We start from the raw sequence: 26,825 nt of genomic DNA on the forward strand, positions 1-26,825 counted from the left end.
CCATTTACCTTGCAAAGGCATCAGACCGGGCTACTTTCAACTTAATGTTTGTAGTAGACATAAGAGTTATCACAAAGTTGTGTAGTCATTCATTTTTGATATGATAATTTAATACAGCTTACTTGTTTTAATCATTAAAATGTGATTGCTGAAAACAATGAGTTTGTATATGGTATGCATAGGCCTTGTACACACGAACGACCGAAAAGTGAAGCATCAGCTTTTGAACAACATGGAAAGTCGTGGTCAGGTTTGTTGCGTGTTTGATCCGATATTTCATGTATACACTGAATCGTACGGAAGACCTGACAACACTATTCAAGTACTCATTTGTACACAATTCGCCCTCGTTTGATCGTATTTTCGTCAGATATAATCTCCCTTTTTGTCCATGGTATGTTATTGCTGTTTGATACTTAAACCTCAGGTCTGATCAGGTCGGTATTTTCTTTTTTATGGTTGCACATTCATTGGATGTCATAATCTTGAAATATTGCATTTGTGATCTTTATTACATATCATTTTTATTTTTAGCGTGTTGGCGATATGGCGTATTATTTAGCAACAGTTTCCTAGTTTTCGGCGTTTATTATTTTCTACAAATTCCAGTCGCCCTACAAAGCGACATCATGTATAGCTATGTGAGTATGATACAGGAACACAACAAACAGCGAAAACATAACTTTTATTACAAGATAATAATACTATGTTCAGTAAACTGTTTAACTGTGTCGAGTCTCCTTCACCAACATTGACAAGCAAACCCTATCAAACCTGGGTTGACGGACGATTCAGGGTAGTGTACCAGATGCAGTTTGTACACAACAAACTGGGTCCGTCTCGCTCCTGTTACATATACATCACATCCTATACCCTACCCTCTACAGTCTATCAGTTATATATATCTACCCCCATCCCGCCTAATGCACCCCGCTACTGCTAACCAGATATAGACCTACTTCTAAGTGTGGCGTAATCAGGAACTCAATCCTTCCAAAATGCCCGCCATAAATGATCGCAGCACCCGTATATATACACCCCGGTAACAATGCACACGACCGACCAACCAAACACAGTACACTCACATAGGGTCTCGACACAATGCACAATTCATGACTGGTACACGTGGACAAGCACACACAACGGACACTCTTACCTAACTAGCACAGGATTTTGATACAACACGTTAACACATAGAACACAAAATGTACACTAATTAGAAACCTCCCCCGCTACACATAGAATACATCAATCAATGACAACATTATGTTAATTATACAGGGTCACACAAATTAGTGACGATAGTATATTTTGTATATAAGAACAAACCACGACTTTATCAATAACATAACTGAATTTTTCATCACGCTATACATGTATGTTCAACAATATTATGTTGTTGTACACAACAAAAACACTCTGTGAGCGAAGACCATACACACAACTAACTAGAAAAAGGAGCTACATAATTCATATATGTAAGACACATGAGTTACATCTCGGAAAGTACCAACAATCCATCTATGTGTTGTATATAAGAAACGACGTCATTACTGGTTTTATATGCAACCTCACACAATTTTCGGCTGACTAGGCATAGATACCTATATATCACTCTGTAAATGCAGAAACAAATATTTTGTAAATTAATCCCTTAACCGGCAAGAATTTGAATAATGGTTATCTATGCCTCGGTAAGCAAATATATTTTTGATTCCTGTGAAATCGAGAAGTTTATTTTACCTTGTTGTAATATACATATATATATAATATATATATTATTACTGTAAAAATAACTTGTGATCTTGTATCGATATGTTTCCCTCTAGAGCATCGCAAAAATGCTCATTTACATTGTGTTTAAAGCTATTATGTGTGCTAATAACTTAATGTAACTCTAGATTCAAACTATGTGTGGTTCGTTATATTTGTTTATATAAGCTTTTCTGTGTTTGCAGCGTTCAAATACTGGATATAACAACACAGAGAGTCAAGTCAACTGTAATGCATGTCTTGGCCTGGGAGAGTTTCGCTATAACCTACTATTCTCCATCTCTAGATGGACGTAAGTGTATGATATTATCAATCATGTAATATCATGTGCCATTCACATCTATAATTTAATAGCTCAAACTTGCTTTTAACAAGTCGTTTCATTGACGTATCATTCCAGAAAGTAAAATTTGACATGGCAAGAAACCAGAGTGTAATAATATCAAAAACTTCCTCACGATTTATTTAGAGTAGAGACCTTTTTTTTTTTTTATATATGTGTGTTTGTGTGTTGGTCCTCCATAAACTAAAAAAATCAAATCAATTTCTAATTAATCCCTCTAGATGGACGTACATGTAGAGTGTAAGTGTATGATTTTCTCGATCATGTTCTATGATATAAAAGGCAAATTAACACATATTAAATCACATCCTTTCTAAAACAGGACATATCCTTTAGAAACTTAATATAATTAAAACATTTTTGGTCAACATCTCGCAGTTTTTAATTCTTTTAGTACTTGGAAAGCATTTTGATTTAGTTTTCTGTTTATGATATGCGAGTAGACATAGATATACATGTATATATATGTTTCATATTCAAGTATATTTACGTATTATTTTACGCCTTAACCAAAACAAGTTTTTTTAGTTTATTCATTAAAATTTAAATTAATGTCTGTTTGTTACAGATCAGTTGTCACGAGTCTGCCCTTAGGATTCCTGATTGACAGACTGGGGAATGCTCGTAAGTACAAAGAATACCTTACACATTGTTTACATATTTGTATTAACAGTATGTCATATCAAATATATGAGGTAATTCAATGAGTTGTAATTTTAACTCTTTCACGTAAACTACCAGACGGATATTAAGTATTCTTTGACCTACCTAATTGTAGTTCGCTAGTCATGTTCAATCAAGATTGTCCTTACACATATACATTTGTATGTATAATAAGTCAAGAATACCAATCATATAATCTCGTTCCTATCGATAAATCTCGTGTAACTACTGCTTTCTGTTATAGGCTCTGCGTTATCGTTAAGCATTTTGTCAGTGTTTGGGTCAATCCTATTCACCTTGGGATCCATGTCGCATGCCCCTGTGACGTATCCTATGTATATGCTCATGATGACAGGCTACAGTCTAGTAACTCTAGCCGACGGACCTTTACGTTGTATGTATATTTGTTTATATATATATATATATATATATATTTGTTATTCAATGTGATATATAGAGGATCTTACATGAGTGGAATGGTATAACGGAACTGTTAAACATGTAACATTTAATATGTAACCAGCCAAATCACGAGTGTTTGATAATGTTCTTCCCAAAACTCTATGAGAATTTAAGCAAGTACCACATAAAAATGACAAAAAATATAAATAGTAAAAAAAACACGTTTAATTGGCAGTGGTATTATAACCTGGTAGGCTATTTTGAATCTGCGGTACGCCGGTCCATTATATGTATATACATGGAATATAATATCCTCTAATGCTGTACATTCAACCATCTTCCCCTAAAAAAATACATTATCGTCACATCAAAAATGTCAAAACAAGATGCCGTTGTGTATGCTTTGTTCTATTCCTTGTTTTACCGAAGTACGAGTCATATTTCGCACTTAACTCCATGGCATCGTTTTTTACGATTTCAAACTTCATTCTACATTGCCTGAACCAGTTCTTCCCTCCCTAATTTAACCGTCGTTATCCTGCTGTATCACTGGTTGTTTGACAGATAATTAACAATCAGTTTGATATGTTTGTTCTTTTCCTCCCGAGCGTGACTTTTCTCACCAATTATTGTTATTAATGTAGTGGAATAAACCTATTTTTTATGCTTCTGATCACCTTTCTGTTATCCTCAGTTGTTCAGACAAGAGTGATCGCCTGTGCTTTTCCAGAAGCCACATCTACCAGCCTTGCGTTTGGAATGATTGGACTTTCCGGACAGGCTGTTAGCATGTTCGCCTCACCTAACTTTGCCAATGTGATAGGGCCAATACCCTCCATATGGCTAGGTATGATCTTAACAAAGATACTGTCGTATATGAATTAAAATCGTAATTACTATTCAGTAAACCAATTGAAAATATTAAAATCTAGTTCTCGGTAATGAGGTGGTCGGGTGGCGCAGTGCTATATGTGACATACATGGCTTTCATCTAGGCGACCGGGGCTCAATTATACGATCGATCTTTTGCGCATTTTTTTTTTTTTTTTTTTTACGTTTTCCTAAAAAAAACTAACCATATTATGTTTACTTTATAACTACAGGGGGCAACATACCAAGCGACTTTGATGCATTGATCCAACGAACCGTCTTGTCAAAGTCATTCAATTAATTAGTATCATAATCACTGATTATTTCACATGTATGACAGTCAAAATTCCATGGATATTGACTTGTTATAAAGTCTTTTCTTTTTTCTGGCCAGGTCACGCTTATGTTATTGCTATGAATCTTCGTTCAATTTTACTTTTACGATTTTTATCTCATTTCAATTACTCCCCTCATACTTTGCGTTTTAACAGGCGTATCACTTTGTGGAATCGGAGTTGTGTGTGCAGTTGTCTTATCGTATCTTCTTCAATACAAACCATATGACTTGGTAGAGGTCAACCAAAACAACATAACATTGGTATGTAATATTTCAGTCATGTGTTTGGCTGTACTGAACATAATCATTATGTTGCTTTCATCCATAACGTTTGTCTCTTTCTCTTTTTAACAGGAGGACATGATTATGTAGCATGTAGTGAAAAAAGTTGGTTTAATGCGCTTAATTCATTAACTTTTTTAGTTTAAAAAAATAGATTGCATGCTAAACATAAGGAAATATTCTGTCTTCACAAAAGAGTTTGATAAAGTGTTTACATTATGCGGAAAATATATAAATGTTTCTTCGCATTGTTTATACTGATGACACATTTAGACCTTTATTTTTTCAAAATATCGTGTAGAATTAATGTTGTTGATCCATCCTTTTCGGCAGTGTAGTTTATACGTCATTCAAAGTCGTGTAAAATATGAATATACATCATTCTACATATATATAAACTAGAAGCATGTCATGTGAATATATTCATTAATTTTTATCAATTTTCATTGTAGACGCTACGAGCGATACCGGGAACATACTGGATGCATATATTAGCCTATGGCTTTACGCTAGGAAGTTGGATATATAAGCAAGAAAATTTGCCGTGAGATAATTATATACCGCATTAAAACATTAACTATTTAATAACTTCTGATATTACCAGTAATACTTAATCACTTCCAGTGTAGCTGTATTTCCCTTTTCTTTTTTGATTACAGCGCCCTCTTTAAAACTTTTTTATGAGTATATGGCAATGTAAATGGACTTCAAAACCAAAGGAACATTTTAAGATGTATGTTGTTGTTTTTGTTTTCATTAATGAGATAATTGTTATATAAACCAATAACGACCTTATTTCAGAGACTATCTTGAGCTACGACACGGGTATACGATGACGGAAGCGAGTTATATTGCTGGTATAGCTCCACTCGTATACCTATTTACCCCTCTCTTCTCCTTTGTACAGGTACGTATCGGTTAACGGATGTGACATGATTAGTTCACGAAAATTCACGAACACCATATACAATATTGTGTATTTTGGATACTGTGGAATACAGATACTTTGATATATTTATCAATGTTAACACTTGGGCCTATGTAAAATTCGGAGTAAATGAACGATTTCCGAGACAGATTATGCAGTTCTTTTGTGTAGTATCTTTGTACATTGAAAGTAACTTGCTTGGTTATAGATAAATTGGTTATGCTATTTTATGCATTTTAAAATACCCATTCCACATCGCGTATCCTTTGGTGGCAGCGGTTGGATTAGGTAAAACTGATACATAATATTTCCAAGTGTATTTAGAGTTAACAAGCCATCGCGGAAGGGGTTGCTTAATAATGTTGTTTTAAAAGCATAACAATCTAGAAAACACATTTAAAATCTTAATTGAACTGTGCACTTGATTGCAGAAAAAAATTGACTGTGACGGGATAATGATCACATTTTTTATGGCGTGGATGGTTCCTCTGTATGCTTTCCTTGGATTTTGTCCAGCTTTTAACGTTTACGTTATTTCTGTGGCAGACGGGATCGGCATCACCATCGTGACCGTAAGTTTGTGCGCATAGTGTAGCTCGTAGCAATTGATGAAATCATATCTTGTGTGTTTCATATAAGTGTATACGACTGCAGGCGGTAGATCCTGCATTAGACTTTGCGTGGTCTTCGAGGTTGGATTGTATTATGCATGTCATGTTTAACTTCATTTTATTAATGAGTGTCACGGCAAATAATGTACAAATGTTCTTGATATTTGATTAATCTCCACAATTGAAAAGCATGACATATAATTAATTCGTTGGCAATCGTATCTCCATATCCAGATCCTGACATTTCATTTGGTTTATTTTGAATTTCCTTGGAATCAACACTTAAGTATCACTGAAAGGCTTTATAAGGATGGATCAGTTGTAAAATGCAGTGTTAATTTTGCTGTATCCAACTTCCAAGTCCTTATACCTACCGTGTCTTATGCAGCGTCTATTCAAATGTCATCACAAGGCTGTAAGTGTGCGTTACCCTGCATTCAACATCAGAATCATTTTAGATAATGGCACCAGTTCAAAATAAGCTCATTAATATGTTCTCGACTGTCCCTGTTAATATTTGCCCTGTCGAGTTCGAGAATGACAACGTTTTGTTACGATGCAGTTATATATTTATCATATCAGCAGTTACTTATTTCTGTTCCATATTCAAATGTGTTATAACTTATAAGCTATGATGACAACATTATATGTGTTATTTTAAACAGTAAAACTATGCTTTTTTTTAACAAATGCCTGCCTGTCAAAAGTGGCAGGTGTGAAATTTGTTCCTTACCTTGTGTTATATTTATTCTGTTTTATAATCTTATTAGTATATTGTAATTTCATGTCTTCAAAGTTGTATCCGCCTGCAGAACACTATGTCCGATAAAACGACACCGGTAAAAAAAAAAAAGGCGGTAGACAATTAAAAAGCTAAACAAAACTGTATAAGTATAACCAGTGGTTTATGTAGGTATTGGCGATGCAGCTCCTCGTAGTAATGTGTCCGGCAGCATATGTAGGAACACTGGCAGGGGTAATGTTCTTGGTGAGGAACGCCATTCCAGCGCTGACATTTGTTGCCGCTGGATATATACTAGAGACACATTCACTGTGAGTATCAATTGAAATATTCTGCTTATTATCATTATATTTGCAAAAAGGAATTAAAGACGCCGTTTCTGTTGCTAGATAGGATTGTAAACACATAAATGATAAATAATATTGTGTTTTATAAGATTGGTTATTTACAGGGCAGACATAGAAGAGGCACTGGGAGGTTACCATTATTTCTTCCTAATGTTGATAATTACGTCGTCCACGGCAGTGGTTTGTGGAATAATTATGAATATATTGGATACCCGACAGGTAATATTATTAAAAAGAAATTATTTCTTGGATATGGAATAGCCGTATATTGCTCTTGATTGAGTTATTGATATGATGTAGGATTCCGGTTATGATGATATACTGTTACGGAAATCATTATCTTGAAACTCGAAAATAAATAAAAATAAAAACTCCTTAATGTAGTGAAGCTGCATACATAACATTTTCACGCTTTGATTTCAATTTCAACTCTATACGTTGTGCGGTTCTAGGAACGTGCCTTGAATTCGAGAATACGCAGGTGGAGAAAATCGAATATCGAAGCTATGGAACTAATGTCGATGGAACAACCGCCCCAGTATAGTGACATTGGAGATGGTAAACGAGGGCGCATTGAGTGATGGCGCATCAACGATGCCAGGAAGGTGTAATGAGGACTGACAGAAAAAAAAGGCGGACTTATAAGTAGTTACATAGAAGTAAGGTCTAAACTGGTTTATGACACTATCAAGGTGTGACGTATTTTCGCTGCTCTAACTATATTAATATGATAGTCATACGAAATATTATTGTTTATAATTAAGAAATAATTCTTGATTGTTATCGTTAAATATTGTGTAAAGTTCATTTTTCACAGATATTTTAAATGACGCACGTTATATCTTAAAAAATAGTTCTACCATATCCTATTAATATTTTATTGAAAAAGTCAATGTCAATGCGCATTCACACTATAATTATAGATATTGCAATCTGCACTGCATAAAGGATTCAGTGTTCCTGTAGAGTATACATAAATCAGGACCCGTAATAACAAATGCAACATTTTGTGTTGCATATCACTGAAGAATCGATTGTATCCAAGGGAAAAAAACTATACCTCTCTTTTGGCTGACTTGTGTTATTTATTATATTGAAGAGCTAAGAACAAGTAACTGAACCCTTCAATTTTAACTAAAGTTATATAAACCGTAGGTTACCTTTACACGACCAAAACATTAATTCCGCTGTCGATCGTGTAGAAATCAAAGACACCGCTTAACGTTATCTTTATTTAAACGTAATCAGTAGGAATAGTTTACAACTTAACTGTATGATACGCGTGATAATGTCAATTATTCAATTGTTAACTTTCCATTTCTATATAGCAACATGTCACATTTTCTTGACATATGTCGACCACTGGCTCAGAAATGGACAACATAATATTTCCTGAAATGAAGGTTGATGAACAAAAGGGTCGACATCATTATCTCATTTAAAATTAGTTTGTTTCCTTAAGTGATATCAAGTCCGAAGTGTTTCATATATGTTGATATATCTGGAGGTTCCGGTGAATGCACACTGAAATGTGAATGAACAAAATTGTAAATAAAACGGTGACCACAGTGTCTTATCTGATGTATGTCGATAAAGTTAATAGTTTACAAGTCAATTAATAATAAACAGAAATGTGCAAACTCTTGATTCTGAAGCTAATTTTTACATCATTTGTTCATGCCATCTTATGATTCCCTTTAATCATCTGGTCAAAATATTGCAGTGGTATATTATGGTAGACTTGATAATCCTAAAAAAAACTCCCGCACTAGGTTAATTTTCTACAGTGTCTATGTGTATATTGACACGACGGAACAAAGGACCAATAAATATGTGTCAATGCTTCCCTCCTTATCTACGATATTGCGCAGGTACATTAACAAGATCATACATGTCACAATTGAATTGTCATCAATATTTCTAGAGCACATGTACTACATGTTTTATCTAGTTTTGAAATGAATCTAATAATGTTTTGTTGTGATAATTTACACTATCATTAAAGACTATTTTCTGGTGAGTTGTTATGAAAATTGCAGTATCAAAGTTAAACACGTTTTCACGGTACTTATCATGTGAAATGATATATATTTAAATGTTTTTCCTTAAATTAGTTATTTCTCAACAAAAGCATATAATATAAACTCATAAATATTATGAATATTTTGACATCCATCGGTGATAAAGTTCAATACTTTATTGTCAAAGGGCAGACAACGGAAACATGGATTTATCTTTACTTTTCAAATCAAGTGTTCACAGATGTAATGCTATCAAAGTGAAACAAAATATATGTTCATATATAATAACATATTTGTGTACATAAAATGCAATTTCTCCATTATGTTCTTGGAAAATATGGCGCTGTGAAATACGTACCATCACACTCAACCTACCAAGACACACAAAAAAACAACAAATAATTGACCTGATAAATTTTCTACTGGGTCAATAAATCTATACATTGATTTGGATCAGACCAGAAACGTAAATGTGGTGGTAATTACATGTCTCTTTATTTATAGAGTGATTACAAACAGAGACAACATTATAATATTGAATGTATCCGTAATTCGAACTCCTACTCTAACTTGTATGTACACTTTCTGAACAAAAAAAAACAGATTTTTTCCTGTAACCACTTAACATTTGCAGAGAATTTTATCTTCTTTTTCAAAAAATGCTTTTTGAAAACTTGAATGTATTTTTTTCCTAAAGATTCCAACAAAGAAAATGGTGGCGCAAAGTTCACTTAAGTCGATTTTCATGACAATCAATCAAATCGTTTGCTGACCGTGTCATATCCCCTTAATATGAATACATATTGTATATAAAAGAATGAGTATCGGAGAGAAAGAGCAGCAGTAGGTCAAACAGTCAAATCGAGTAACCAACAAAGGTTGATGGACGGGTTGGTGTGCAAGCTTTGGTAAAAGAGGTTATGTATTGTCTTATAACTCTCCTCTGAATCGGAATTGGTGCATGCATATCGTGTGTTAAAAAACCGTCATGTACTTTTACTATATACAATCACCACTATACCTCATAGTGGACCGTCATGTACTTTGACGATATAAAAACACTCCTATATCTCAGAGTGAACCGACATGTACTTTGACGATAAACAGACACCGCTATACCTAAGAGTGTACGTCGTGTACTTTTACTATGTACAAACACACATTTACCTCGAGAGTGTACTGTCATGTACTTTGACTATACAAACACTCATTTACCATGGGAGTAAACCGTCATGTATTTTTACTATATACAATCACCACTATACCTCAGAGTGAACCGACATGTACTTTGACGATATACAAACACACATAAACCTCAGAGTGTACGTCATGTACTTTTACTATATAAAATCACCACTTTACCTCAAAGTGGACCGTCATGTACTTTGGCGATATACAAACACCCCTATATCTCGGAGTGAACCGTCATGTACTTTGATGATATACAGACACCGCTATACCTAAGAGTGTACGTCATGTACTTTGACTATGTACAAACTCACATTTACCTCAGAGTGAACCGTCATGTACTTTGACTATATACAAACACCCCTATAACTCAGGGTGAACCGTCATGTACTTTGACTATATACAAACACACCTATACCCCAGAGTGTACGTCATACACAAAATAAAATTATGTACACACATTTCCATCACACATGGGAACAATTACAGCTGATATTGGCATCGTGCAATTCACACTTGAATCTGTTATTTTGTTAAAAATTGTAGGGTTAGTTTTTATGAATACACAGGTGTTAAAAATCGGAGTTTTTATGCCTAAGAGAGCATACCTAGGTGCTACTGTATTCGAAATAAAATTTATGAAACGAGCTTCAGTGAAACGTATACAGCGAGAACAGGTTATATCTGTCGTTTGCTTTAACATGCTGGTATTACTGCATCGACTGCACACTACTTTAGATAGTTTCAACACTGATTTTTGACCTGATGTTAGTACGATTTTTCTCTTCCACAGAAATGAAATTTATTAACATATTACGATGTTTCATTCCCTACAATACTTGTTTTAATAATGACTTTATTGATATAGTTAAAAAAACAAATCAAATCTGGTATAAATGAATAATGCGGAACTCGATCTGCACGAGATAAAATATTACAATTTCGCATTTTAAATCATTTTATATTGAACATGATTTCGTATCATCCTTTTTGTTACGCAAAACTTTGCATAATAATATAGACCCCAAACGGAGAGATCACCTGTTTCGCTCCTACTTCTTACGTATTCCGTCAATGGCTTGATAGACCGTAAGGTTACACTATTGCATTCAATAAACTTGGTGTCATTCCAATGAACATATGTACCATGACAATTCTAATGTGTTTCTGGCTAGACAGCATTGTTACAAGTTGATGGACACATTTACAGTTAACACTGTTGTGGGAGAATGATCAGCCGGATTAATTCAGTGGAATAATCACGTAACTTTACCAAATAACACAGGCCGTTCAATTTATAGCAAATGTCATTGATTCGGGACAGTTGGTTTCATGACCTAAAACCACAGGCGCTTGCCTCATGTTTCATTACATACAATGTATTTATTTGAAATGTGTGGATATGTTCCAACTATTTAATGTCAATGACGGTACCAAAAGTGTTGCATCAGACATATTGATATCATAATGTGTAAAGTAGAACATAAAAAAGAGCGAAACTAATATATCTTTCTTAATAAATATCAAAGAACATCTGAAATACAATGCTACCGAATTCCGTTTTACTTAGAAAAGACCGAGATGATCATAAAGTCAACAGGAAGCTGATGGTGCCGTAGCACGATGGTCATCCTAGATATTAATTTTCATTGTATGGCATTTTTAGGAAGGTAGATCACAGTGTCTTAATTTGCAAGATTCGAGTTTAGCATCCACTATTCATCCAAAATATAAATCTTCATTGTTTTTTGGTAATTTGTTGCACAGTAGGTCAAAGAAACCTAACTTTACCAAATTCAATTTCGACATCTATTGCTCATCCCAGACGTCAAATGTTATTGTGTCGACACTTTTTCAAAAAAAAAAAAGTTCACAGTGACCTTATTTAATAAATTCAATTTCAGCATCCATAGTTCATCTAATTATAGATTTAAAAGTGCATTGTTTTATGGATTTTGTTTTTCAGATAGGATAAAGTGACAAAATTTACAAAATTCAAGTTCAGCATATATTTCTCATCCTAGATATCCATTGACATTGTTCAATGACAAGTTTTAGAAAAGAAAGTGATAATAACCTTTTTTAAAATTATTAATGTTCAGCATCTCTTACTTATCCCGGGTGTCATTTTATTGTCCGTGGTAATTATTACAAAAGAAAGTCAGATTGACCTAATCTTATAAATTCAAGCTAAGTGTGTAGGGCATGGACATAACAATCTCCTATTATTATCAATTGTTAATTGATGAATATTTGTCAAAAAGAATTTGCTTCATCTATAGCAATACTAATTGAATAATTGTTTTCAAAATTTGTTCACATTTACAATATCAAAAAATATGCTGGTTCATCGTGCTTAAAAGCAAATGGTGTCAGAACATATTAAGTTACATTCTACATTTGAGTCATTTGACGTTTCTGACAACCACTCCTTCACAGTATCACATTATCTCAGAATTTGCAGTTTGTTCATAATGGTGTTAATACTCTTATAACAAACTGTGTCGACACCGACAAAATATTTGAATAATGAAATATGTTACGCTTTTCATTAAAATCCGTTGGGGGAAATATATCATTGTTATTAAAGGAACATCACGGTAAAACATTCTATTTATTGTACATGTACGTGTTCTATACAATTCAAGCAACGTTCCTATGCCAAACTATTCCTAATATCCAGGTGTACCACTCGTTTATGCCGAGAAACCCCACTCAAACATAGCGCTGATACTGTCACGTGGCTGTTTTGAAAACAGTCCCATTTGCTTTACATGTTTCCTCCCTGGCGAAATTATATTTCGATTTCATTTGCCTGTGTGGTCAGCTTTACTTTTGTAACCGACGCTGTGACCCTTTTAAACGGCAAACAATTCAGTTGGGAGGCATTTTTTTGTTTACAGATATGGCGCGAGCTTTGCACAGTCATTGCTATATATGACACATAACATTATCATATGCATACTGTTGACAAACGGCAAGATATTCCCCATTTTACAGTTATTAATTCACTTCGTCTACATATTTCAGCGCAATCCAATTGTCATTGATCATAAGGTAATGCGCTTGATATATATATATATATAAAGATTTAAAAAAATAACAACATGTTTTTTGTTTATTGATTCAACTGATTAATAAATGATAAATGTAATTTATATCCTGTTAAGATACAATTAAAATCTGAAATCAATTATAAAGATGTTATATTTACTGCTCTTTAGAACACAGTTCCTTAAAAGTATATGTAACTAGAATATCTAATGCACATTGTACCATTTTTGTATTTTATTTGATATAATTATGTTCATACATTTGTTACATTTTATGGATCAAAATAAAACGTTTTGTATAACACATGTCCATTATACAAACGAGAAGAGTATCAGTACCCAATAGGTAAAAGGAAAAAGGAAGTCAATTTCATTAATAAGCTTGCAAGCATGAGTATTCTGTTTTACAATTTATATCTAAATCATCTTTCAAAGAATAATTCGCAGAGATAATATCAAATTTAGCGCACAAGTATATACCGCATTGTTTCTGTTAATATAATATGGTACCTGTACATGCCACTGTTGCAATATTGCGACAAACTAATTTGTTTTCTTACAGAAGGGTTCAGGTATAATTTACAGCGCTCTTACGACACGCAGATTACGAAATGGCATTATCATTCAGCAATAATGATTACGTCCCTATCATTGGGTCAACTTTTCTTTTACGTTCAATTCATTGAATAGTCATTGCTTTCTTTGGCGTCGCTATTTCCACAGTACTTTGAAGGTTCCTCCATCGATACCAGTCCTATGGCTTCTATATTCGATTGTTGCCATTTGCGTATCCTAGAATTCAAAGCGCCACCCTAAAACAGAACATGAATAACAATATCATAAACACTGTTGGAAAGGCTGAATTACCCCTCCCCACCCACAACCAGCCAGGGGGGTAAATTATACATACATCACTGTACAATTTACAATATCATAACGAATGGCATGTGATAAGACATGGGGGATAGAAATACCGACTGGTAAGAAACGTGTATCTTTACATTCTAACTCACCTTTCGGATATCCACAATATTCATCACAACTCCGAATATTGCCCCAGTTGACATTAGGACTATTATCATCAGGAAGAAATGCTGGTAATGACGCAGTGTTTCGTCCACACTTGTCCTGTATTTGTGAACAATGTAATGTGAATGCATTATCAAAAAACAATTGCTGTGTTCAACAAATGTTCAGATGTCGATAGAGATATTTATCATTACAACCACACCGGTAAAGCATGATCATCTCACCTTGGTCAACAAGAGTGATTTCTATACTGGCAAAGTAATGGGTCGAGGGGCATTGCAAATTCCCGGGTTTATTTCCCGAATAAAACCCATTCATTATCATAATACAGACCGGAGAAATATTCTAACTTAAAATATTTGTTGACCATGGGCTGTTTAGCTGTGCCCTGTTATTTGATGACATTGTAGCTACAATTGACAATGAATTTGCAACATACAAGCTGCGGTGACCGACAATTCAATTACAATCGCATTTAAGTCGAAGCTTTATCTATTATTGAATAAGCTTCGTCTTCGAAACCGTTAACTTCACAATCAATATCATGGTGTTCTAGAGCATTCGCAGGTAATTTGCCTGCCTTTTGCCTGGTCATCTTAATACTTGTAAGGACTGGCTGTTGGGATAACAGTTCCTGTTTCTAGTTTTTAATGTCTATGATTCTTAGCGCTGGTCCTTTGGCTATTAGTTCATGCCAAAATCTTCCAGTAGGCGCAGACATGTAGGCGATGAAACAGAAACTAACTGTTTGAGTGATGACCTATGGCTTACGATCTTCGAATTATTTGTTTTGATAATCCTGTTTAAGATACTGACGCACATAATAAGCAGAAGTTGTACTAACACATGGCCCCGCTGTAGTATATAACCAGCTGCAATGAAGGTCAAAGCTGTTATGGAGTTCCTCGCCATGAACGTCACACCGCTCAGTGTTCCTAAATACAAGGCAGGACACAAGATGACGATAACCTGCCATTGTAATGCCTAAAACAAAATCACCACTGTATGAGTGTTTTTGATAACGAGGAATTTTAATCATAATTTACTGACCGTGAATGTTAATATCGATGGCAATGCTTACAACTCAGCTTGTTTAAAAAAAAACAATCATTTCCTATCTCCAAGCAACACTAACACAACATTGTTTTGAACATTTTGAGATCTACAAAATATGTTGCATTGATACTTGATGTTTAACCACTAACGGATGCAAAGTACGGATTGAACTATCATGACAAACCAACAAGGGCCAATGTAGCAGGGTTGTCACAGTGATAGGTCACATTCTAAGGTCATAGAACAGTCTTTATTTCGAAAAGTATGTATACCAACCGTCATCATACCCATACCAATCCCGTCAGCCAATGATATGAATATAATGTTGACACTCGGACAGAATCCCAGTAGAGCAAAGAAAGAAATCATCCATATGTGGAAAAATGTATATATTATTCCGTCACAGTCAACCTTATTCTGGAAGCAAAATAATATGCGAAAAAATAATATACTGAATAACACTAAAGATACAGATAAACAAGCAAAATGACAAAATTTGTTTCTAACGTTACACATTCGATGGTTAATTAATTACATTCACTATGCAAGTCTAGGTCAGATCCGGGTTAAGTCAAATCCTTAACATGAAAGGTTAATGACAATGGAGCCATAATGCATTTTAACAAGCATCGAGTAACACTGGCTTTATATTGCAAATGGAAATATAAGATACTGTATTTCGAAACAAGATTCCGAGGTCGACCATAAAACTTTCCGATAATCTCCAATAGCATATTAGCAAAATCGTTAATTCTTTGACGTCAGATTCAGCTACATTTTACAGAATAAATAAACATATACCGGTGATCTGTATATGTCAAAGTGCTTGTCATTACATAATTATGTACACGCAGCATGAATGTGATGGAAGTTTTGTCATGTTTAGAGCCTTATTCAAACTTTGGCCGCTAACGGAAAAAATCATTAAATGTGTAAAATCGATAACCTTTGGGAAATAATTGCATAGACGTCGATGCTTACCAGTATCAAACAGACTAGAGGACATAGTAATGATATGACTGGCGCTATTCCAGTAACACGACTTGCCTCTCTCATCGAATATCCATGTCGTAATTCTAAATAATATCTGGAATTACATCATATCATATAATGTTATTATACACAAATTTGTTTCGAATTATCACACAGTATCTTCATTTGACACTTCTCTTTTGAAATTTCCAAAATTTGAAAAAGTTCAAAAAGAATGATATCGTTAGCTTTGAAACTGATATCAAATCAATCTTCTGGTAAAGATTGCTTTGAATAGTTCATGTTTATTTAACTTTATACCTGTAACATAATTTATTAAATCATGAAGTATGCTTACGGTAAATTGGCCTGTTTAACGATCCAACACACCGAGGTAAAACCTATGGACGGTAGAAACACCCAGTACGATACCGGTAGTCTCCGCAACACATTCATTGTCTACAAAGGAAATGTTATTGTTATTACAATGTATTAAAACACTTTCCAATATAACAAACATCGTGGTGAATTGACGAAATTGAGAAAGACGCTGTGATACGATCATCATCAACGATATAAATCCCTCGCCATAGATTTCCTGTTTTATAACATGATAATCATAAAACAATTCCGTTGAAAAGTAAAAGGGCTTATTGCAGGCCAATGAAAACCCATTACCTGTCGATTACAATAAATATATGGTTGGGCTAATTATTCAGCATGGCATTTTTGGTGTATACGTACTGGTACATCCTGCTGTAAAAATCAAGCACTTTCTACAAATACACAAGACTAGCGATGCAATTTCCTAATAATTAATTCAGTCGCCGCTAAATTGAGCGATCAACATACACGTACGTGCGAACGGATAACGCTATCACCTCCCCAACTTCATCAACGAGGGATAATAACAATTATGTGTAGTTCCCGGTCAATCATTGTTGTAACAACCGTATAATAACACGGTAATCATAATGACAAGAGGAGAGGGCGTTGCTTTGTTGAAAAACCCTTGATTATGGCAGAAAAGAAATTACATGATACACGAAATAAACACAATTTATTAATTTTTGAGAATTCAGTATTACTGACAGTGTTGATTATCAAAAATATTTTGCTTACAATATGTATGTACCTGGCGCAGAGTACTATATGATGTTTTAGATGTTATGTTTATGACATTGATCATAAATTAAGGATCTCCTCTTGATTTGATATTGAAATAAAATGCCATTTTGGTATTTTCCCTCCATCAATCAACATATCGATAGAATCAAAAAGCCATGATTGTATTTGTAAAATTTGTCTCCGTATCAAAGTGAACCATAATCAGTATTCTGATATTTAGCAGTGATAAGCATCGAAAACATTGTTATGTCCGAAAGTACAATATCCTATCTATAAAAGAACATCCCACAATTATATTTCTTACTAATATTTTCTTGTTCCCATTATCCTCCGCTACCACGGGGGGATGTATATGCAGAAGAAGAGCTAAACCCACTGCACACAAAACTCCTAATCCACATGATACTGGACCTGTAGTGAAAACAGTAATCGTTTTAGTCAAATGAGTTACCTCCCCTTATATAGTTATTGTTAACATTTGTGTATATGTTTATAAAATTTCATTTCACATATCATAATTATCATATAATGAATATTGATTTGTAAAACTTGTTCGACCTATGGAGAGAATTTATATAGGCTTTGCCTGTTATTCAATCCAATTTACTTTTCCATCTGTCAATAAAAATTGTTGAAATGAAATGAAAGGTAATCGTCGTTAATATTAAGATGTTATGCATCACATGTGGAGTCACACCGATAAATATATGCGATATTTCACAAACAATTTCGCTAGATGCTTGGCAAAAAAGTGTCGTAAAAACTTAGGACAATACAAATATTCGCATCTTTTCTATTGCACAATTCGTGGAAGCCAAATATTTATCTTCGATATAATGCAATTACCATATTTAGATCACGAAAATGAGTTCATTAACTTATTGTGTTTGTTACATTGAAATCTATCTGCGGTAAGAACTGTACAAAATTTACCCCATTCTTCCAACGAGAAAGCCAATTAATTCAAGATAATACAGATACAAAATGTCATATAAACAAATATGTTTTAACTGATTTTGTGAAGATTAAGAATCCAAAATCTGGCCTTTGTATATTCACGTTTGACCTTTTGTGCAATCCTTACTGTAAGCATACCTAGCCACACGGCGGGGTGTAGACCTATAGCCGTGGCGATGGCTGGTGTGGTGAACAAGCTTATTCCTTGTCCAACACATCCAAAAGTACAGAACGCCATGGCGATTAATGTGACTTCTGGAAAACAATGGGAGACAACTCTGGCCTGCACAACTGTGGATAAGAAATTGGTTAATTGATTTATTGTTGTTTAGTATCCTTTCAACAGCTACGGCCATTTAGGGACTGCCCTACATGCGTTTGACATGCATGCGTGTGGTGAGTGCGTTTTTGTGTCTTGGGAGGCTAAGATATGTTCGTGCTAATATCGTGAGGTTTAGTGAGGTTTAAAGCAGCAGACAAATCGTGAAATTTCTGAATACTATAACGACAAATATTGCGGGATGTAAGGAAACTAGCGACACAGAGACACAACGGTGAGTAAATGTTTGCTACTATTCAGAATACTATAAAAATGTCATGACTGAGATAATATTTTGATAAGCATCTAAAACTGCTATTTATATGGATACTTCAAATAAGATATAATGAATCAAGAACAATGATTTTGAGGAAAACAAAAAGGTTGTTTCGATTTTCGAAAATAAGTTTACTTGAAATGCTTAAATAAAAAAACCTCCAAAGTTCTGTAGCATACATGGCTAACTATATTAAACAGATGTAAATTTCCGACCACTCACGTTAAACCGCATCCAAAGTGGGAGTATGTTCAAAAAGAAAAAAAAAACACATGTTTATACATTCATACGATAAATTAGGTTGGAAATATACACTGTGCGTTCACATTGTTTATAACGTTTCCCTATATATATACAAACAGGGGAAAATAGTTTACTTTATGTACATGTATGTGGCTAGTTCATTTGCGTAACTTAGAAATAGTTAACCTCAATATCAAATCCGTCAGATCGATCAGAAATAGGACTAATATTGTTGCAACCGAATTTAATGAACGTGATAAACTATGCATGACTGAAACACGCCTCATTCCTGAAATACCGAATTATGCACATATACATTTAGATTGAAAAAACTGTTAGCACTAGCTTTGATATAGTGAAAAATGGTGACCTTAATACTAATATGTTCATTCGACAAACCCATGATAGATTGATGTTAAAATCTAAACTTTCAAATCTTATCACTGATAACAGCCGTTTCACTCCAACTTTATAAACTTCAGTTGAATATTACAGTTGTGCCTCCTACTCTATCTCCACAGCTATCTCAATTCCATCAATAACACATAATAACTCAGTTACTCAGTATTAATTTGCCAAAACATAATGTTTAAATACATATTTAAAACTATTCTATAGCAATTAACATATACTAGCGCTTGTTAAATATGCTCCAATTTTATAGTACATAGTGAGTATTGACTAGATATCACTTATATGTGAACATCAAACGACTTGTAGACATGAAAATATCTTCCAGATCTAGTTAGATGTCACATCGGCATGTTTTTTTTTGATAAGGCGTACTTTGCACACGACCGTTAATTTGAAAACTGTCATCGTTAAATGCTTGACAAAGTAAAAACTGCGAAACTAAAGCTCCACCTCATTTAACGGTAAGTGTTTTTACATGGCAATTCGAGGAATTCATATAAAACATACATTCACATTTGAATGCTGTCTAAGTTACATACAACGCAGAGATGCATCCCCAAACGCTAGGGAACCATACCCAGTCACCATCAGTATGTACATCGGTGTAGTCACAGGGGGATGAGACGTTGCTCCCACAGCGAACAGAACCGAGCCGATCAGAACCAATGAACTGAAAAATATCGCAGAACCTGAAAAAAACAAGATGGACCGTATCGCAGATATGCTTTATACGTTGTTACATAAGTATTCAGAATATCTAGTCTAGAATATCTAGTCGGTAGGCAAGGTACGCCGTATATTTCTGTGTTGCTGTATGTTACCACAATCCGGAATTACACAAACGGTAATGATAAGGTCATGGACATTGATATATGATGTCATCCTGATACTAATTTAACTGGCTTCTTTATTGTAAAGTGGTAGTGTCGGTATGGATTGTTTCCCATTAGAAGAGAGGTTTACATACATTATTTGATTTAACAAAAACAATAGCAAAACACTGCATATTTAAGTTAAACAAAAACAGTAATATCAATTATATTAAAATCAGTACGTAGTTTTAATCATAAGACGTTCAACAAATAAAACCAAAACCAAACAAAAATTACTTACGACCGTTACCAAGTCTGTCGATAACGAACCCCGATGGTAGACACACGCCAAACGAACTGCAAAAATGATATTTAAATCTTATTTCCCGCTAAATATGTATAGTAATTATATTTGTATGTTAAGAAAAAGATAGATGTAAGTCAAGAAGAAGTTAAAGTTTTTTGACATGGATTTAAAAAAATGTATTTGAGATAGTTACCTGCCAATGGCAAAATATCACAGTTACGTTTGTAAGTATTAGACACTATTGGCACTGGAAATCCTTCTATCTCAAAAACTTAATTATCAAATTTAATCAGGTTTTGATATTTTCGAAGAAAAGGAAATACATGGACATCAGTAGCATTGAATCCGAAACTAAATAGTCCTCTTTAGATGTCAGACATATGACCACCAATTTACGAGAACATCCCTTACTTACGTCCATCTTGTAACGGAGAATAATAGATTATACCGAACCTCTCCAAGACCAAGACAAACTTTACAGTCGGTCTGGTTCCCCGTGTTCTTAGATCCGATATATGTATTCTGTAAATAAGAAAATATTTGAAGCAAATATATCTGGCCTTAAGTTGATCTCTCTGTCATTTGCCGATGAATAGCACATTTATATGATGGCCTATGTGAGCCATGTACTTACAATGACAATGATAACGTTGTACATGCAAACTTGACAAAGTGTCAAAGTGACATGTCGGCACTCACGTCCAAGTAGTATATAGTTGTACATTTGAAATTTGACAAAGTGACATGTCAAATTGACACATTTTTCAAGGTCTCAGTACCCAACAAGAACTCTGTCTGATTTATTTAGGTATACTTGATAAGCCGTGGACCTTTTTGTACTAGATTAATTCAACAGTCTCAATTACCGCCACTCGTTTTCCGTAATCATACCTGTGCGCGCCGAGTTCATTTTTGATAACGACAAAGATTTATGCCTCGCATGGGGTATGTGTTTGCTGTAGACACGTTTTTAATGAACAACATTATCATTGTTGTTGTTGTAAGTACATGGCTCACATCGGCCATCGTACATTTAACTATCAATTTTGTATTATGTCGTATAATGATTCACTGCATCGTATAGCTTTGTCGTCTTCCCTGGAGTTAAAATTCAAAGGGAAAAAGTCGATAAAATACCGAAATGCAGAATGAGATGATCACTTGACACAACATATTATTCATTGGCCAACAATATTCGTATTTATAGAATTTGTATGTGGACCATATCGATTGTTCATCCAATGGATTCGATAAAACTAAGGTACGGTCCTAATTTAACACAATTTGTAGTACATATCCCTATTTACATTTTCATATTCACAGGGAATAACCTGATGCGGCTATCCGCATCTAATATGGTGGACGGCGGAAACAGTGAGTATTAACTTATGTGAATTATCAGTGTTTTTCAACTTTATATGGCATTATAAGTAAGAGTATCGATAGTTAGTTCAATATAAATATAATCTGAAGCAATGAGTTACCAATAATTGGTGTAATCAAGCTGATATTAACATCGTATGCTTTGGAGAGATGATATGGTAACTTAGAACGTCCAAATCGCGATGATGCGGGTATTTTCGGATGATGACGAGGGTAACTAGTTTATTTTAAATCGAAAACGCATTAGAATCGATGTATAATTCAATAAACCATTGGCTTAAAAATTCTCTCAGAGGAAAAACAGTTACCCGCATCAGGTTATTACGGAAGAGCAATAGGGCCATGAAGCAAAACAAATCATTTTTTCATGTTAATAACTCGAAATTTCGGCTTACTAACTCGAAATTTCGAGATAATAACTCGAAATTTCGACTTACTAACTCGAAATTTCAAGATACTAACTCGAAATTTCAACTCACTAACTCGAAATTTTAAGATAATAACTCGAAATTTCGACTTCCTAACTCGAAATTTCGAGATAATAATTCGAAATTTCGACTTACTTACTCGAAATTTCAAGATAATAACTCGAAATTTCAACTTACTATCTCGAAATTTATAAGATAATAACTCGAAATATCTCGAAAGTTAGTAAGACGAAATTTCGAGTTATTATCTTGAAATTTCGAGTTAGTAAGTCGAAATTTCGAGTTATTAACATGAAAAAATGAATATAATATGAATTTATATTTTTTGCTTTATGGCCCTAATGCTCTTCCGTAGGTTATCCCCCGTGATATTGACTTAATATCACGAAAAGTAAAGTAAATAATAGAGTTTCCTTTATGTCTATCTACAAGATATATTTTTGGGTCCGGCCTTACATTGATTTACATTATATAATTATTCTTACCCAGAACTATCTTCATTCATCAAGTACCCACTTCAGATTGTCATCAGTCATCACGTGGTGACCACGTACACATAGTTTGTTTTCATTCACCACGTGTAATGTACACATACAGATTTTTGTCATTCATCACGTGGGGACGTCGTACACATACAGTTTGTTGTCATTCATCACGTGATGACGTCGTTAACATACAGATTGTCATCATTCATCACGTGGTGACCTCGTCCACATACACTTGTCATCATTTATCACGTGGTGTCCTCGTACACATACAGTTTGTTGTCATTCATCACGTGGTGACCTCGTACACATACAGATTGTCATCATTAATCACGTGATGACCTTTGTACATATACGGTTTGTTGTCATTCATCATGTGGTGTCTTTGTAAATCATACAATTTGTCATTCATCACGAGATGAAACATACATTTTGTTGTTATTCATAACGTAGTGACTTTTTATATAGCATACCATGTGTTGTTATTCATCACGGGGTGACTTTGTATATTATACAGTTTGTCTTTATTATGTAAATGATATCGTTTATTGATTAGCTGAGATAGTGGCTCTTCTTCTAATATCAGTCAACTATCTACTTAGTATTTAATTTATAATATGTACAGCTGAATAGGAAAACAACTACATAGTATGGTTCCTTTAATATCTAAGCATTCGCTGAGTTGCATTTTTGTACGACTAGTCGGAAACGGTCTTTAATCATTCACATTTAGTAGTTTAGACGTCAAAATATACATTCATGATATTTACAGGTTGTAGGTACGCAAGCATCATGCTAGATTATATTAACTTTTTTATCTATCAAACGATCACAAAATATACATAAAAGATTTTAAAACATCCGTAGTGTAAAGTATGTGATGCGTCGCAACGTAAGTTTAATTTACATATGAGCTGGTGTGTATTTTTTAGTAATATTAACTATTAGGCCTATATTTAAAATAGAAATTACCATTATAAAGGAAAACTCATAATTTTATTTATTTTTCGATATTTCTTCGATAATGAATTTTTCCAATGCCCAATACGTTTCGGATACGTCTACGATTGAGGCTTCTACAAATAACTCTGTTACTGGGTATATAATAGTATCTTGTTTTGGTATGTTGATATCAAACTAATGAAGGGTGAGATACTATAGATGCTGAATTATTTTACAAGGAGGTAAGATTTTGTCGTTATATATTATGTATAAATAAATCTGTTAGTATAACAAGTATTGTATAAATGTCAAACGTTTATTTCTTCGTGGTTGAAAACCTAACATACTTACGTGACTGTTCGTCAGTTCGCTTTGTAGGGCCGTTGGAATTTCCATGAAATAGTAAACTCCAAAAACTGTGAAACAGTTGCAAAATAGCATGCCATATCGCCAACATGCTACAAAAAAATATGTTAGTATGAAATGAAATAGTCGTTCAAAATTCTAACTTAAGTACATTTTTTAAATCGCGCGATGCAAAATGGCAATGTATAATTTTCAAAACATTCTGAAGTTAACAAGGGCGAATTTAATTGTTTTGAAAAGAAAATCTTAATACGTTGATAGTGTAATTCAACCTACATAATTATTATCAAAACACCATAAATAATTACTTGCCTTACATATCACGTATACCCTCAGTTTCGGAAATGATCTATAGAGTAAGCGTATGCTTTTTAGCATCCACGGATTTGAATTCCTTCGGAAACCAATCGGAACATTGGAAAAGTCGAACATACAAATTAAAGCTCCGTATCGAACCAACAACATATTATGATGATATTTAAAACAGAGATTACCATCCAGCATGGCAACAGTAAATGACACAATTTCACTGAAGTAAATACAGATATATTCATACTATTACCATCATCGAAAGTGCAAAAGGCTATTACCTGACATCGTCTGTCCCTCTGAGTACATACAACTTGGCAACTTATCTTTTTCGTCGTAACGCGTCACAACCGGGTCGGTCGTATGAGATGGATATTTATTCTGTATACATCAAAGCTAGCAGGAGACAAGCTCGAGTACCTACAGATCCTTGACGCATATAAAAAAGCAAATATCACATATCCATGCATAGTTTACTATTCAACAACAAAGGAAGGTTCAGTATCAACACAAGCAGTGCTCCTATTGTACGGTACAATAAACACGTACATTAACACATATCTATTCCCCCATTTACTGTGTAAATGCATCATGATTTAAGACTACACTTACGTACCCAACACTTATATTTTATCATAAAAAGATGAGGGGTACATCAAAAATATCGTTTTGGTAGTTAGTGGATCAAACAATAGAAGATAGAGACGTTCCTGTCATATCTGTTAGGTGAAATACATGTGTAATGTGTATGTAGGAGAGGAGAAAATGTAGAGGCCAGACAGGGGTTCGAACGCGGGACCCTCCGAACTCTAGACGGACACTCTACCACTGAGCTACCTGGTCGCCGACGATCGACCCAGTCCAGTTCCGCCACACATGTATCAAATTTTCATCCAGGAATTTTCAAAGTAACATTGTAACAATATAAAATTTTACGGAAAGAGGACTTAAAGTCAAAATAAAATAGTTTCAGAGCATATTAATGGGCATTCTACATATCTGTGAGGAGCATGACGTTCCCTGTGGACGCTCTTTTAACATATCGCAGGCACTAGGATTTTTGTCTGGATATTGGTGTTTTTTAAGCTCTCTAAACAGGCCATGATAAACTTTTGACGTTAACAAAATTTAAATTATTTTGTAACGTTTTCCGGGAGAATTTTGTGGGGAAAATTCTCCTTTTAAAGGAAATAATTACAGATATGTAAACATTTCCAGTTGCGATAGTGTTACATGATAATAACAGAAAAATGAAAACCAACAACTAACTTCAAAACACAATTAAATGATATATACAACACTAAGATACAGAGATAATTCACAATTATAATTAAGTGGTGTACAAGATGGTGTATTAATTAAACACTGTATATTACTTATCTTATTACAACGGTCCTCGAGTTATCCCTTCCTATCCATTCCACATCTCATCACAGCATCATTAACACAGCTATCCCTGACAATTGTAAAGTAGTCGTAAATAGCAATTTGTTTCTCGTGGTATTTATATTTAGTTATCATATCTTTCAAATACATTGGTCAACCATCTCTTTTCTTGAATTCTCTAACACACATCTTATAAACAATCGCTGGTTAATAAGCACTTGTAAACAAAAAACTATATCTTCTAGTACGTTCCAACTTGGTATAGGCACTTCTAATTTCGTAGACCAGTTTAATACATATGACATTTCTGTAAGGGTTATATCCCTTTAATTATAGGTATACAGTCAAACCTGTCTTGTTTAACTTTCCAATTTCCAAGGTAACGAGTAAAAAAATTCACATAAGACAGGCAGTCACTTAACACAGGTTCCGTTAGTTTTTTTTTATTTCTG

The 26,825-nt window shown here is 34.1% G+C and overlaps 1 protein-coding gene across 1 annotated transcript; it reads right to left on the bottom strand.

Moving 5' to 3' along the window:
• Window positions 1-13,696: 13,696 nt before the first annotated feature.
• Window positions 13,697-26,328, bottom strand: LOC117334063 (major facilitator superfamily domain-containing protein 1-like). The gene is made up of 13 exons (XM_033893502.1): window positions 25,269-26,328; window positions 24,664-24,770; window positions 21,490-21,596; window positions 21,069-21,124; window positions 20,495-20,644; window positions 18,841-18,993; window positions 18,050-18,156; window positions 16,976-17,076; window positions 16,627-16,732; window positions 15,922-16,062; window positions 15,434-15,573; window positions 14,574-14,688; window positions 13,697-14,372 (listed from the first exon to the last, which is right to left on the bottom strand). The coding sequence occupies exons 1-13, from the start codon at window positions 25,294-25,296 to the stop codon at window positions 14,235-14,237; spliced, it is 1,449 nt and encodes a 482-aa protein (XP_033749393.1). The 5' UTR covers window positions 25,297-26,328; the 3' UTR covers window positions 13,697-14,234.
• Between the last annotated feature and the right edge of the window lie 497 nt (window positions 26,329-26,825).

Source organism: Pecten maximus, chromosome 1 (assembly GCF_902652985.1).
Source record: "Pecten maximus chromosome 1, xPecMax1.1, whole genome shotgun sequence".
NCBI lineage: Eukaryota > Metazoa > Mollusca > Bivalvia > Pectinida > Pectinidae > Pecten > Pecten maximus.

Excerpts from the sequence above, each read along its gene's own strand:
- LOC117334063 (XM_033893502.1), bottom strand. The coding sequence starts at position 25,296 with ATGTACTCAGAGGGACAGACGATGTCAG. Across the intron at positions 21,125-21,489 it reads TTCTCCGTTACAAGATGGAC|TTCGTTTGGCGTGTGTCTAC; the intron begins GTAAGTAAGGGA and ends TCATTTTTGCAG. Across the intron at positions 18,157-18,840 it reads ACACCCCGCCGTGTGGCTAG|GTCCAGTATCATGTGGATTA; the intron begins GTATGCTTACAG and ends TTTTCACTACAG.